Below are 14,704 nucleotides of genomic sequence, written 5' to 3' on the forward strand. Positions count from 1 at the left end.
GTTGTTATCTGTTTTTTAAAACCAGATCTGAAATTCATGTTATTGTCATTTTGAACAAAAACACAAGAGTAAAATTACCAACATGTAACTGGTCCACAATCCCTTGTTTCGGTAAACCCAGACCCACCTACCTCCATGGCTACCGGTGGTCTTGTGGTAAGCCCAAAGGCCCCTGGTGCGGGTTCCTTTTCTCTCCTTGATTGGGAGTAGGACTGGTAGGGAGTGTGGATTCCATGTTTCTCCTGACCTCTGCTTGGGTCTTGGTCTGAAAACCTTATCATACTGAGCTTGCCTTGTAAGACAATTCTGGCCATAATTCTGAGTGTGCCTTGAAAGACGACTCTGATCATATTTCCGTGCCCAGCTTTCAAGCTACCACCGGCTTCAGTGAACTGCTTATCCCCTATGGAGGTGTGGGGTGTGTTTGTCGCCTACTGATGAAGATTGCTTGTCGTTGTACCTTGATTGGTCCGACAGCTTTTGCTTCCTTCTTCTGGTCTTACCTGAAGAGAGGATTCGGCGACTGGTTTCTCCAATGTCACCCTGATAGCGCTGTTCCCTTGCCGGCATTTGTGCGAATATTCTGCCAACTGCTGGCTCTTGAGGCCATATGCATGTGCTTCAGTATGTTCATACTTTAAACTCGAGATCAGTTACCTACTGATCACTCACACTCCCCTCCACTGAGAGTGAGATTTGTAGGCAGCCCTGAAAACAGGTGCTGCCGCAGGCCCCTGAGGATACCTGCGCTGACATGGCCCCTCCAGCGGACCTAAATGAGGTTCTTGCTTTGGGTCAGACTGAAACTGACCGTGGATGCTCCTCTCCTCGGAGCAGGAGACATTTGTGCAGCCCTGAAACAGGTGCCGCTGCCTGCGGGTTCTCCATAATTCCCGGGCTGATAACTCCCTCCTTTGGAGTATATCATTGTGGAGCACCTCTCCATCAGGTGCTCCATGTGGGTTTTGAACGTTTAAACACGTTACCCATGAAGGAGGTTATCCTCTCCATCCGGGATCCTCCTGGCCTACCCTCCAATTGGGTTTGCCTAGGTACTCCTGGCCCGTTTTGTTTTCACCATGTGTGAGGCTGCTGGCACGGCCTGCTGTAGAGGCCCGTGCTGATACTGCTCCCTCCTTCGGAGCAGATCATTGTTGGAGCAACTTCTCCATAAGTTGCTCCATGTGGGAGAGTCGTCCTCAGACGCTCTCCGTTGAGGGAGGGTATCCCTCTTCCCCGGACTCATCTGAGTCAACGGGTGTCAGACTTGCGGGTGGTTTTTACGTCCCGCAGGACCACAACGGAGCTCCTCCTCCTGCACCAAGTCTTTCCTGCCGGTTCTGCCGGCGGTAATATCGGGAACAAGACCGTCGCCCGCTACTGGGAATGCTGCAGTCTTCGGCAGCCGACTTCCCCGCGGACCGTCTCCTCGACATCTGGGCTCTGAAACTACAAAAAGCTTCAAGTCCGAGAGAACGCAGGTAAGTAACTTTCCTTACCTGCCGATCCTGACGGCTGGGAGGACACAGTGCCTCTCCAGTCGTCATGCGCGTTGCGTTCAGACGTAATGACGCGCACGCAGACGGACGGCCCTTCTTCACGTAGTCACTCACGTGACTCTGAAGTAAAATTGACAGTTTCACTTGATTTATTGCTTCAGCCATTACTTTGAAGGCATTTGGATGTTGTAGGTCTTAAGGTATTTAACAGTTTAGTCTTTTAGCAGGTGAAAAACTGGCTGCCAATCGGGTGCTGTAGATAATCAGTCCTGCATGCCTTCGCTGGTGATCGCGGCAGTTTTTAGGACAGTCTCTTAGATTATACTGTTCAAGTTTTTAGCCGCAAGTCAACTTCCGTCTTTTTCCTCGCTTCCGGTGCTGTGTGCCCTTTTTTAAAGCCCCGGGCGGAACTCGGCTTATCTCCGCTTCTCTGTTCACGGTCGGGCTGACTCTGCTCCCGACCGGGCTTTCTCTGCTTTCTCCCCCCACCGGGTTGACTGTTCCCAGTTGGGCGGAAGACTCAGCCTCTTGTCGGTGGCTTTTCTGGACCTGCCCGTGGCCTTCACGGTACTAGGCCCCCACCCGACGTCTGTGGCTGCTGCTTGGGCTTGGCTGTGGGCTGCACAGCCCTGGATACATTCCAGGTAAGCTGACACCGTGCTTGGTGACCCTTACTGTCCCTGCTTGTTTTCCTAGCTCTTCCCTGAGCTATTGCTTCCCGTTCCTACCTTTTTTCTTTTTGGCGCCAATTCAAAACCATTTGGCTTGGTGCTGTTCCACTTGTTTCCAAATACTACTTCTATTTTTTTTTTTTTTTTTTTTATATTTTATTTTATTAGAAGTAAGTACAGTCATATGGCACCAAAGTGCCTAATATATATTTTCATAATACCTGTACATTTTATGTACAACTTCTTTTTTTTTTTTTTTACATTGAAAAAAGATTAGAATAAGAAAAAGAAGTTAGATAGTAAAGGATAGAAAGATGTGAAATATATAGTGTGTGAAAAAAGAAAACGAGTAAATGAAGAAAGTTGAGAGAGAAAATAGAGAAAAGAAAATAAAATAAAAAAGAAAAGGAGATCATTATTTATAATCTTGACCAACCCTCGTCCAGTCCTGAAACAGTTATTTTTTACAATTGTGTTGCACCAAATGATTCCAAAAAAACGACGAATGGAGACCAACTCGTTATGAATTGGTCTGATTTATCCATTAGGAGGAATCGCATTCCTCCTAATGGAGTCCAACATACTTGCAATCCACATTTTAAGCGTTAGTATTGATGTACCCTTCCAAAATTTAAGTATTAATTTTTTTGCTATTATTAAACCATAGTTAAGGAATAGATTTTGAGATGTGTTCAATTTATTCCCATCTTCCATTACACCAAATATAATCGTTTCAGTATTAGGTTCCATTCTTGTCTTGAATAATTTTGTAAATATTTCAAAAATATCATTCCAAAATCTATAAAGTTTTATGCAGGAAACTAAGGAGTGTGTTATAGTTGCCTTTTGGGCTAGACATTTATCACAAGTGGCGGATATATTTGGATAAAATTTGTTCAATCTTGTTTTTGAATAATATAATCTATGTACAATTTTAAATTGAATTAGATTATGTCTTACATTAATTGAACATTTGTGAATATATATCAGGTATTTTTCCCATTTAACCTTCGTAATTTTTATCATTAATTCCCGTTCCCACTCTTCTCTAAGTACCTCTGTCGATGGTAGGTCTATATTTAGAATACTATTATATAAATATGATATTAATTTTTGTGAGTCAGCTTCAATATTCATTGCTTCTTCCAATAAGTCAGGAGTTACTTTTTGATATCCTTGTATATATTTTTTCACGAAATCGCAAATCTGAAGATATTTAAAATATTGGTTGTTTTTCAATTTAAATTTTAATTGTAGTTGTTGGAATGATAGTAGGTTTCCCATTTCGTACATATCCCCGATCCTTCTAATTCCGAGACTTTCCCATTGGTTATATGTCTTATCAATAAGAGATGGTTTAAATAAAGGGTTATTCGCTATTGGCATTAACAGTGATAGATTTCTTAATTTTAAAGATAATTTTATTTGTTTCCAAATTCTTATTGTACCATATATAATTGGGTTCTTCTTATATATTGTGTTATTCAGTTTTTTTGGGGAGAAGTGGATCGTTCCTATATTACAAGGATGGCAATCCTCCTTCTCCATTTTTATCCATTCTGTCTGTTGGGTAGAACTATCCAACCAATAAGTCATATTCTTAATATGCACTGCCCACTACTTCTATTTTTAACTTTTGTTTTCGATTCTTCTTGCTGGCCTTGTTCTTATCTTCGTTCTTTTATCCTCGTCGCCAATTGTTGTGTATTCGGATGCTTTGAACAGTCTTGAATAAAGGCTCGGACACGGGAGGAATCATACAAGCTTCTTTACTGCAGGACGCCACCTTGTCTTTTCTGCTCCTGCGTACTTGCCCCAGACATCACAAGACACCAATTACTTATCCTAATTATCCCATACCTAACACTCCTCCCCCTTTAACTTGGAGGCAGGTAATACCTTTCATTACAGTTTGACTTGACAATTATTGTTTTGAGAAGATGAAGCTGCAGATACCATTGTCTCCATTAGAGGGCGCTTGTGTTCTATTACAGGCAATTGAGTCTTGTCACTAGGAGTGCATGTTCGGGTACCTGAGGAGTAACTTTTTCAGACATGGTGAAGTTCCTCCTATCCCTTAAATTAGTGGTCTTTCTGTTTCTGTAAAACAACACCATAAACATTTTGTTTAAGAAGGAACTGCAGATGCTGGAAAAATCTGAAGATGCGTCTCGACCCAAAACGTCACCTATTCCTTCGCGCCATAGATGCTGCCTCGCCCACTGAGTTTATCCAGCATTTGTATCTACCATAAACATTTTGATGTTCTTTCATTTTCTAGGTGTAATCCACTTTTCATCCGTTGCATTAAACCTAACAATAAAAAGGTAAGTCATCTCTTCAGTTTTCTTTTTACTAAGACAAACCATTCTTTATTGTCACATTACAGAATTAGGCCAGTTAAAATTTCCTTTCATTGTAATTAATGACATATTTGTTTGAATAAAAGATTCGCTTCAGATTTATAGCAATCTTTTGAAATTCCAGTACAAATCAGTTACAACTCATGTGCAAATTACACGTCTTTTTATTTTTGAGAACAACGTTCAAGGCTCTACCTGCACTTCTGCATGCGGAGTAATGGCCCTGTCCCACTGTACGAGTTCATTCAAGAGTTCACCCGAGTTTGCCCTGATTCGAACACGGAGATTTACGGTAATGGCCACTCGTAGGTACTCGGGGCTCTCGTGGACATATTTCAACATGTTTTTCAACATGTTGAAAAATCTTCACGAGTCTTCCCGAACTTACCGTGTTTCCCGAGTGCCTGCCGTTAGCGTTACGAGCCTCGAAGAGACGTCCCAAGCTCCGACGTACCCGCTACGTACATTCTATGTGCTTCCACGAGTTTGATTTTTTTTTAAACTCGGGAGAGCTCTTGAATGAGCTCGTACAGTGGGACAGGGTCATTAGTCAATATGTGAAGAAACACAATCATTAAATTCTCAATCAAGAAAAGAAAGAATTCTGAGCTATTTCAGTGTAACTGGTTGCCGAATACATTATTTTAGTTGCATCACCAGATTTTCACGAGCAATCAAATAATAGCAAGTGGATGAGATCAGAATGCAACTGAAATAACGCTTATTTCAACTTCCAATGCATTACTAAATGAAGGAATAAAAATATAATTAAGTCACAGTCAACATTATTCTTTCAAACGAGTGCACTGGCGTTTAGTCAGGGTCTCAAATGAGAAAGATCTGCCGTTAAAGGCACAGAATTCCTCGACCATGCACAAAGCAGGGAAAAGAATGATCATGGCAAAAATGATGATTCTCTTTGTAAACATCATTCAATCAGAGCTATGTTTCCACACCCATTTGTCCACATTCCAGTTCCACATCACCAGCCACAAACGTACTTCCGTCTCTCCTGCATTCCTGAAGGGCCACTGCTGAATGTGTTCTTCGCTCGTTAAAGCCTCTTATCATATTCCCGTAATCATCATGTGTGGATAAGTTATAGATTGCACTCTTCAAGGCTTCAGCAGATGCAAAATGTTGAAATGAAGCAATTCAGATTCAATTTTAATTGTCATTGTCAGTGTACAGTACAGAGACAACGAAATGCATTAGAGACAACGAAAACCACCCCTCTTCAAAGTACAATTCATATCTCTGTGTCAAGTGCCTTTATCAATCAGGTGGACTCAGAATTATGGACTATTGCAGCATTCAGAAGGCATGCTGTGTTTATGCCAGATTTTTAAAACAGATTTAATACAAATTAGGCCCAATTGTCCAATGTGTCCTCGTGACCCTGGTAACTTCTCATTTCCAAGTGTACAGTACATACTGTGCTTTTTCTGCGATGGTACGTGTCAGTATAGTGTATCTACATCTCCTACCCATCGTAATCTTTCAGGGTAAGCTTGGTCAGACTCTACCTCACCCTAAAATACTTAAAGACTCTGCTTCCATATATCAATCCCTTGGTTTTATCAATTCCACACAAATATCATCCAATCCCCCCCCCCCCCCCCCCACACACAATGTTTCAATGCCGAGGACTATGACCAAGGTGGAGATTTCCAGATACAAAACAATTTTGCTTGGTGTTCTCCTGCAAAGGAGATAGCTAATACATTGGACAAACTAGTTCTGTGCAGAGTGTCCCATTTACAAGCTTCTATGTATTGAAAAGCAAAGGACCACACGGGCTGGAAATACAAATTGTAAACAGATGGTTCTGGAAACACTCAGCAGGTCAGGCGGCATCTGTGGAGAGAGAAACAAAGCTAATGTTTCAAGTCAGTGATCCTTCATCAAACTTTGGAGAGGCACAGTGGCACAGCTTCTGCCTCATGGCGCCAGAGACCCAAGGCTCGATCCTGACTAAGGGTGCTGTCTGTGCGGAGTTTGTACGTTCTCCCTTGAAAGCGTGGGTTTTCTCCGGGTGCTCCGGTTTCCTCCCACTTTCCAAAGATGTGCAGGTTTGTAGGTTAATTGGTGTGTGTAAATTGTTCCTCGTGTGTAGGATGTGAAAGTGGGACAACATAGAATTAGTGTACGGGCGATCGATGGTCGGTGCAGACTCGGTGGGTCAAAGGATCTGTTCCCACGCTGTAACTCTAACAACTAAAATCTAAATTAGCTCAAACTGACGTGAGTTTTTAATTTGACTTCTGCATATTCCTTAATTCAGTGCGAACATCAACGGTTGTGAAGGGGTCAGCAGAGGATGCTGCTATCCGTCCCTATTGGTTGTGCTCACATCATGGTGATTTTTTTTAATGTTATTGATTTTTATTGATATGTCCAACAGATCCCTGGCCTGTTTGATGTGGAATGTGTTGGTGCCCAGCTCAGACACTCGGGGATTATGGAGGCAATCCATATTAGAAAGGAAGGATATCCAATCAGAATTCCACTCTCTGACTTTACCTACAGGTGGGGGTCATGCTTATTATGCCAACATCGACCACACCAGGAGAACAGTGTACAGTGTTGGTGTGATTTAAGGAAGAATATTAATGCATTGGAAGCAGTTCAGCAAGGGTTTTACTGGCCTGTGTTGTCTTACAAGAAAGGTTTGTACAGGCTAGGTTTGTACCCTTTAGGTTTACATTTATTATTGACACATGTAGTGAGGTACAGTGAAAGGCTTTGTTTTGCGTGCTATCCAGTCAGATCAGATAATACTATACATAAATACAATCGAGCAAAGGGGAAGATACAGAATGAAATATATAATTCTCAGCATTGTAGCGTAACAGTTCCACAGACAAAGTCCAATATATCGTCTCAGACAGAGGCATACGAGATCCTGAGGGGTTTTGACAGGGTAGATGTGGTGGGAATGTTTCCTCTTGTCGTAGAAGCTGGATTTAGGCGGCTGCAGGTTAAAAGTAAAAGGAAGCCCATTGAAGAGGAGCAAGGTAAAATGTTTCTTCTCTGAGGTTTGTGATGTTTCAAACTCTCTTCCTGAAACAGAGGTTGAAGCAGGGTCTTTAGAGATTATTAAGGGAGATAGAGACATTGTTGATGAGCACATGGGTGAAGGATTGCCTTGGGTTGACAGGATGATATTATTGAATGACAGAGCAGGCTCGAGGGAGCAAATGGCGTATTCCTGCTCCAAACTCACATTTTCCTCTATTTTGCAAAGGTTGTTTAATCCGCCTCAGTACATCGTTAACCAGACAGTGAAAACTATCCCTTGCACCCTCAACAGAAGAAACAGATGGTTCCGTAGCCATACTTGTCGAAATGTTTCATAAGCAGCAAAACTGGACTGAAAATCAATGCTATTGTTTGTTATATTTTGTGGGTGCTTGGAAGATGTTTGCCGCTGTCTCTCGGACACTGCAGCTGTTGACTTCACCCAGGCTGGTTCTCTGCCTCCCTCAGGTACGGCATGTTACTGGACCGGGAGAAGGGGCGTTCCTCAGACAGTGAACTCTGCTCCTCAATTTTAAGGAAGATCACAAAGGAGACTTCAGGATCCTACCAGCTAGGAGTCACCAAGGTAATTAGGTAACAAACCCTGGTGCTGCAATTATGTTTTGCAAAGATGAGATCGTAAGGAAGAATGGGGGTGCTGAGGGATAAATTGGATGGTGCAGCCTGGAGAGTAATAAGAAACATTGAGCTTGTGCACCAGGGAATAGCATTGAATTGTGTAAACAAACACTTCCATTAAGGGGAGTTTGCAGAGACTGCTCAATGGAGATGAATGGGTTATCCAGATCTCACACGCTAGGTATTAATGGGATTGTGCCGTGGGGAATATTGGTAACACTCTGGGGTTTAGTGGGCTATGTAGCGAATAATGAATTATAAAACCGCTGTAGGTGGGATGTAAAAGGTATATACAAAGACATTGAATGAATGTATAAAGGAACAGGAGATCATTAAAATTTAAAAAAACGCAGAAGTTGAAAACCGGAAATGAGAACATAAAATGTTGGAAACACTCACCAGTTCAGACAGTATCTGTGAAGAGAGGGAAACGAAGAGTTAACATATCAGGCCAAATGGACGTGATGAAGGGCTTTTGATCTGAAACACTAACTCTGTTTCTCCTTTCTTTTTATTATGGAGAACAGCAGAGTAATACAGAGGAACTAATGCAGAGGAATTGTTTGGTCACCCTACTATAGAAAGGATGTTGTTAAAGCGGAAAGAGTGCTGAGGAGATTTACGAGGATTTTGCCAGGACTTGGGGCCTAAACTACAGGGAGAGATTAGGCAGGCAAGGTCTTTATTCCTTGGAGTGTAGGAGGTTGAGGGGTGGTCTTACAGAGGTGTATAAGAACATGAGGGGATAGATAGAGTAAATACACAGTATTTTACTCGGAGTAAGGTGATCAGGAACCAGGTTACATAGGTTTAAGATGAGAGAGGAAAGATTTAATAGGAACCTCAGGGACAACCTCTTCACACAGAGAGTGGTGGGTATATGGAACGTGATGCCAAAGGAACTAGTTGAGGCTGGTACTATAGCAACATTTAAAAAGCGTTTGGGAATGGATAGCTAAGGTTTGGAGGGCCAAACGTGACCAGGTGGGACTAATATAGATGGGGCATCTTGGTCAACATGGGCTCCCTGGGCAGAAGGGCCTGTTTCCGTGCTAGATGACTATGATTCTCGATACCTATCGACACCTCCAGAAAACGTAGTTCAAGTTTTTCCAGCCTCTCCATATAGCTAATACTCTTTAATCCATCCAATGATCCGGAAGAGCCGATCCTGGACTGACTTGGACTCTGGTCCTGTACACGGGGGGGAAATGGAGGAGGACTGGCCAAATTTTTGTGCCTTCCACCACAGTGATGAATGCTGTAGTGGATGTTTGTGTTACAGTTTTATTGTGTGTTCTTTATTATTGTACTGCTGCTGACAACCCAAATTTCCACCAACCCTGGTTGTGTGGCAATAAATTATATCTATCTATCTAATAATAATAATAATAAATTTTATTTGTGGGCGCCTTTCAAAAGTCTCAAGGACACCTTACAGAATTTAACAAGAGTAAAAAACATATAATCGGAGTAAAATAAATAATAAAGACATCACCAATACACAAATTAAAGACAGAATTCGATCCAAAGACAAAAAAATCAAAACACAATGTGAAGAGAGAGCAGCGGCAGCTAAACCGCGCCAGCGTACACTCTCCCTTCCGACAGCCATCTTGGACACAAACTAAAATAATCACTTACACACAAAAGTCATCCCCCCACAATGGTTACCACTGTGGGAGAAGGCACAATGTCCAGTCCAGTCCAATCCAATATCCTGGTGAACCTCCTCTGCGCTCGCACCAACCCCCAACGGCCCAACTTTCTTCCTGTAATGCAGACATGATTGTGACATTTAAGACATTATAAACCACAAGCAGGCGGATGGGATTAGTTGGCATCATTGTCGACATAGTTTCATTGTGACTGTTTTCTCAGGTGTTTTTGAAGAAAGACGTTTACGATCAATTGGAGAGTTATTGGGCAAAGATGCAGAACTGGGCAGCGCTCACCATTCAGAGGAATATCCGTGGCTTCATCAAGAGGAGGAACTTCCAGGTCTTCAGGCAGAAGATTGTCATTGCCCAGTCTCATATCAGGGGACACCAGGCCAGGTCAGACTCTTGTGCACTATCCCAGCACCTTGCACCTACAGAATGTACCATTGCATTGTGAGCAGTGACACTCACAGACAAGACGAAAATGGTCCCTTTCATCAGTGGCTTTATACTCTTGGTCTTATCCCAGTAGCCCAATAGATTCTATCATGGGGAGCCCAGCTGTGGAGTGAACTGACAGACTTGGTCTTCTGGAACTCAACGGGCACAAAATGTCTGAGTTTGTTGCATATGTGGAGGTCCTGAATTATTGCCCTTTATATGATGAATTGCAGCTATTTCTGCACCTATGATGCTGGGGCAGCCATACAAAGGAACACTAGGAGCCAGAAGAGGGTGTCTCTGGGTCACCAGCTGCTCACAGTTTGCTAACCTCAGTCCAAGTACACCTCACCTCTCATCATTACCCGATTCCGAGGAGCTAGCTATCACCACGCCTGCACCACACCCTACTGTGTCACACAAAATGTGTGTGGCTCCTAAAAGAACAACAGTCATAAATTATTGAGTGATCCATTCAATTCAGTGCAAGGGTGAATGACAAGGCTTGTTACTAAGGGGCTTGCTATGAGAACTGAGGTGAGCAATGCAGACGGCATTCCATTTGAAACTTCGCCTGTTAGATGCTACAGCCTGAAGTAACCAAAAGACTACCTTGAGGAAGTTTTGTGCATTACATTAGGACTGAGTGTGCATGTGTGTAGGAGGAGGCATGTTCACTGTACTGTTCTCTAATAGCATGCACCAACTTTCACAAACAGGACTCGGTACAAGAGGTTGAAGAGAGCCTTGGTGCAGTTTGGGGCGGCTGTGGTGATCTCACATGCTGTTGTTCACAGGAGACGCAATCAGGTTTGAAAATAATGAAGACGTAACACTGCCTCCATCCCTCCTCTCCCTTGCTTCCTTCTCCACTCCATTCCCCTCCTACTCTTTTGCCATTGCCTTTCCCTTCCCCTTCCTTCCATCCCACATCATCTCTCTATCATCCTTCCCTTCTGTTTCCAATCTCCAACCCACACACACACCTCCCCTCAAGACCACACGGACCATGCTGGTACCTCAATGGATGATTAAACAATAAATTCCATTTGGACACTGTGCCATAAGGGGGAGACCTCCATCATTGCGTATGGACCTTGAGGATGACTTGATTATAAGGGTGAAATGCTTTGAAATAGGAAGTAATATTGGGGAATTGCTCTTTTAAGTACTTCATGGCAAACTGTAACCTGGCCATCCTATTTTTGCAGCTAACCAGTGGTTTGCATCTTGCAGTGTAGCCTCTGTATTTCTGTTCATGAAGGCTTCTGCAGACAGTGGTCATTGACAAATCCACACCTGATTCCTGAAGAGTGTTTCTGATCTGTCGGACAGGTGTTTGTGGATTTTTCTTTATTATAGAGAGACTTCTGTCATCAGCTGGTGGGGTCTTCCTGGGCCTACCAGTCTCTTTGCGATTAGTAAGCTCACCAGTGCTCTCTTTCTTCTTAATGGTGTTCCAAACAGTTGATTTTAATAAGCCTAAGGTTTGACTGATGTCTCTAACAGTTTTATTCTTGGTTCTCAGTCTCATAATGCCTTCTTTGACTTTCATTGGCACAACTTTGGTCCTTGTTCATAAACAGCAATAAAAGTTTCCAAAGGTGATGGAAAGACTGGAGGAAGGACTAGGTGGTGAGAGCTCTCTTGTACCTGCATTAAGGAGGCAATATCCAAGAAAGTGCTGGAGTAACTCAGCAGGGCTGGCATCAGATTGAAAAAGGGCCCCAACCCAAAATGTCTCCCATCCATGTTCTCCAGCGATGCTGCCTGACCTGCCACGTTACTCGAGCACTTTATGTCCTTGTGTTTTTTTTATATTGTCGCTGGCTAGATATCTTGTGCGGGCACACACTAGTAAAGTCAGACCTGCCTTCTTTACAGATGATCATGTGGGTGAGCTGAAGAGGAGGGAGTTGCAGCAGCTGATCGATGAGCACTTTATAGAAGGAGCGCTGATTTGTGCTTCACATAGCAGTCCAAAGCAATGCAAGGACTTGTATTTTTGCAGCACCCTCCACAACATTACATCCCTGTCAACCAGATGTGTAGTCACCGTTACTAAATACAGAACATAATAGCCAACCTCAAAAAGATAAACTCCCAGAGATTATCTGAATTGGTAATGTTGATTGTGGCGAAAGGTTGGCTGAGGCATCAGGGATAACATTCACATTTAGAGCCTTGGTATAGTGACTCATCCAAAGGCAGCATCAGGGACGGTGCTGCCCCCCTCAGGTGTGCGGGCCTAGATTGTCAACCACTGGAGTGGGATTTGAATACAGGACCTCCTGACGTTGAGGTGAGACCGATGCCTTCCAATCACCCCAAGCCATACAAATGCAAATGTACCCGATCAATGCCTTGTGGACAGTCTACAGCTTGCCACCACTCCACGGCTCTGTCCCTGTGGTTAACTCACAGCAAGTGCACCTTTCCCTCTTTGTACAAACAATGGAAGGCCAACAACAGCTCAGAGAACATTCCAGGCCAATAATTAATATTCCTTTCAATGTTTTAGCAGTTGAGCCTCCTCAGTGATTGAAGAGAGTAAATAGCAACCTGCACTTCAACAGAAAGTGCTCTGAATGAATCACCTCTCAACATGATCCAGAGAGGATTACTGGGTGGATTACACAGAGTGTAGAGGAGTGGTGGGTGGTGGACAGAGAGCACAGAGCAGGGGTAAGTGGTGATTTCACATTGGCAGAATGCGTGTGTGCCCAAGGATCTGCACCCGGATCTCTTTTGTTTCCCTTTTTATGTAAATATTTTGAACGTAGGCAGCAGATTTCAAAGTTCGCTGCTTACACCAAAGTTGGAAAAAACTGCGGGAAATGAGGCGGTGCTAGCAGTGTCAGTAGGTAGGTGGCAGATTCAATTGAAAGCAGAGGGATATGAGGTTGTAGCTGCAACAAACCATTGGAGGAATTCAGCAGGACAGGCAGCATCTGTGAAGGGAAATGGACTGATGGGGTTTCAAGCCAGATCCTTCATCAGTCTGAAGAAGGTTCATGGTCCTAAATGTCGTCTGTCTATTTCCCCCCACAGATGCTGCCTGACCCGTTGCGTTCTTCCAGCAGTTTGTGTTTTGATTCCAGCATCTGCAGTCTCATGTGTCTCCATGACATTGTACCTGCTGGGAAAAAGAGTGAAATAATATTTACTCCAAACCGAGGGAATATTAGCAGAGTAGTGGATCCTGGATGGAGAGACATTTGCTTAGAAACTGGATCATTCCTAAATAGAGGCAGTAAACTACTGTCCAGTGAGCTCACACCTCTTCAAGTTACCCCCTGCATTCCCTCCCCCAGCTTCGTCTCCCTACCAGTTCCAATGTTCACATCCTTGTATCCCTCTTGTTAGCACATCTCCCAGCCAACAATGGGCTATTTTAACTCCACTGCTCCTGAGGTCATCTGTTGTTGGTCCTGATATGTTCTGGCCTTTTCTCGCCTCCAGTGTCCTCTCCCCTACTTCTATCTTTCAGTCTGCAGAAGGGTTCTGACTTGAAACATCACCTATTGTTTTTCTCAGATATGCTGCCTGACCCGCTGAGTTACTCCAGCATTTTGTCTATCATCAGTATAAATCAGCATCTATAGCTTCTTCTGCCTTTTCCTTCGCTCCATAGATGCTGCCTCACCCTCTGAGTTTCTCCAGCATTTTTGTCTACCTAGCATCTATAGTTCCTTCTTTCACACCTATTCAAGGCTGGAGAAGAGTCACAATCTGAAACGTCACCCATCCATTCACTCAGCTGATGCTGCCTGACCCAGTGAGTAACTTCAGCAATTTGTGTTTGCTCAACATTCCAGCATCTGGAGTTCCATATGCCTCCTATTTAAGGCTGTGCAGGAAAAACAATCATGATCTCAAAAGAAATGTTGGTGCATGTTTTGAATGTGGACGCTGCCTTTATGTGGTTAATGCCTGTTTCAGGATGATGCAGCTCAATTGTATGCATCTGCTGAGCTATTCTTGCCCTGGCTGGTGTCAGGGCCCCAACCCTTAAAGGACATTGATCCGCCAAACTACAGCATTGCTGGAAGAGCATGCGGTGGGTGCAAGGGAGCCAGTGTAGGCAGTGCATCATATTTACACTGGGCCTCTCCCCATCCTCTGCTCTAAGGATCCTCACAACCTACAGGATGATCTGCAGTAGAGGAGGCATAGAAACATAGAAAATAGGTGCAGGAGTAGGCCATTCGGCCCTTCGAGCCTGCACCGCCATTCAATATGATCATGGCTGATCATCCAACTCGGTATCCTGTACCTGCCTTCTCTCCATACCCCTGATCCCTTTAGCCACAAGGGCCACATCTAACTCCCTCTTAAATATAGCCAATGAACTGGCCTCAACTACCTTCTGTGGCAGAGAATTCCAGAGATTCACCACTCTCTGTGTG

The 14,704-nt window shown here is 43.6% G+C and overlaps 1 protein-coding gene across 1 annotated transcript in view; it reads left to right on the top strand.

Moving 5' to 3' along the window:
• myo15b (myosin XVB) overlaps window positions 1–14,704 on the top strand; it is a 156,268-nt gene that overhangs the window by 47,141 nt on the left and 94,423 nt on the right. Inside the window, exons 17-20 of the mRNA XM_033043975.1 lie at window positions 4,452–4,497; window positions 6,938–7,062; window positions 8,023–8,140; window positions 10,075–10,250. Coding sequence (XP_032899866.1) covers window positions 4,452–4,497; window positions 6,938–7,062; window positions 8,023–8,140; window positions 10,075–10,250 — 465 coding nt within the window. The remainder of the gene's footprint in view (window positions 1–4,451; window positions 4,498–6,937; window positions 7,063–8,022; window positions 8,141–10,074; window positions 10,251–14,704) is intronic.

The sequence above is a fragment of the Amblyraja radiata genome, chromosome 26 (assembly GCF_010909765.2).
Source record: "Amblyraja radiata isolate CabotCenter1 chromosome 26, sAmbRad1.1.pri, whole genome shotgun sequence".
NCBI lineage: Eukaryota > Metazoa > Chordata > Chondrichthyes > Rajiformes > Rajidae > Amblyraja > Amblyraja radiata.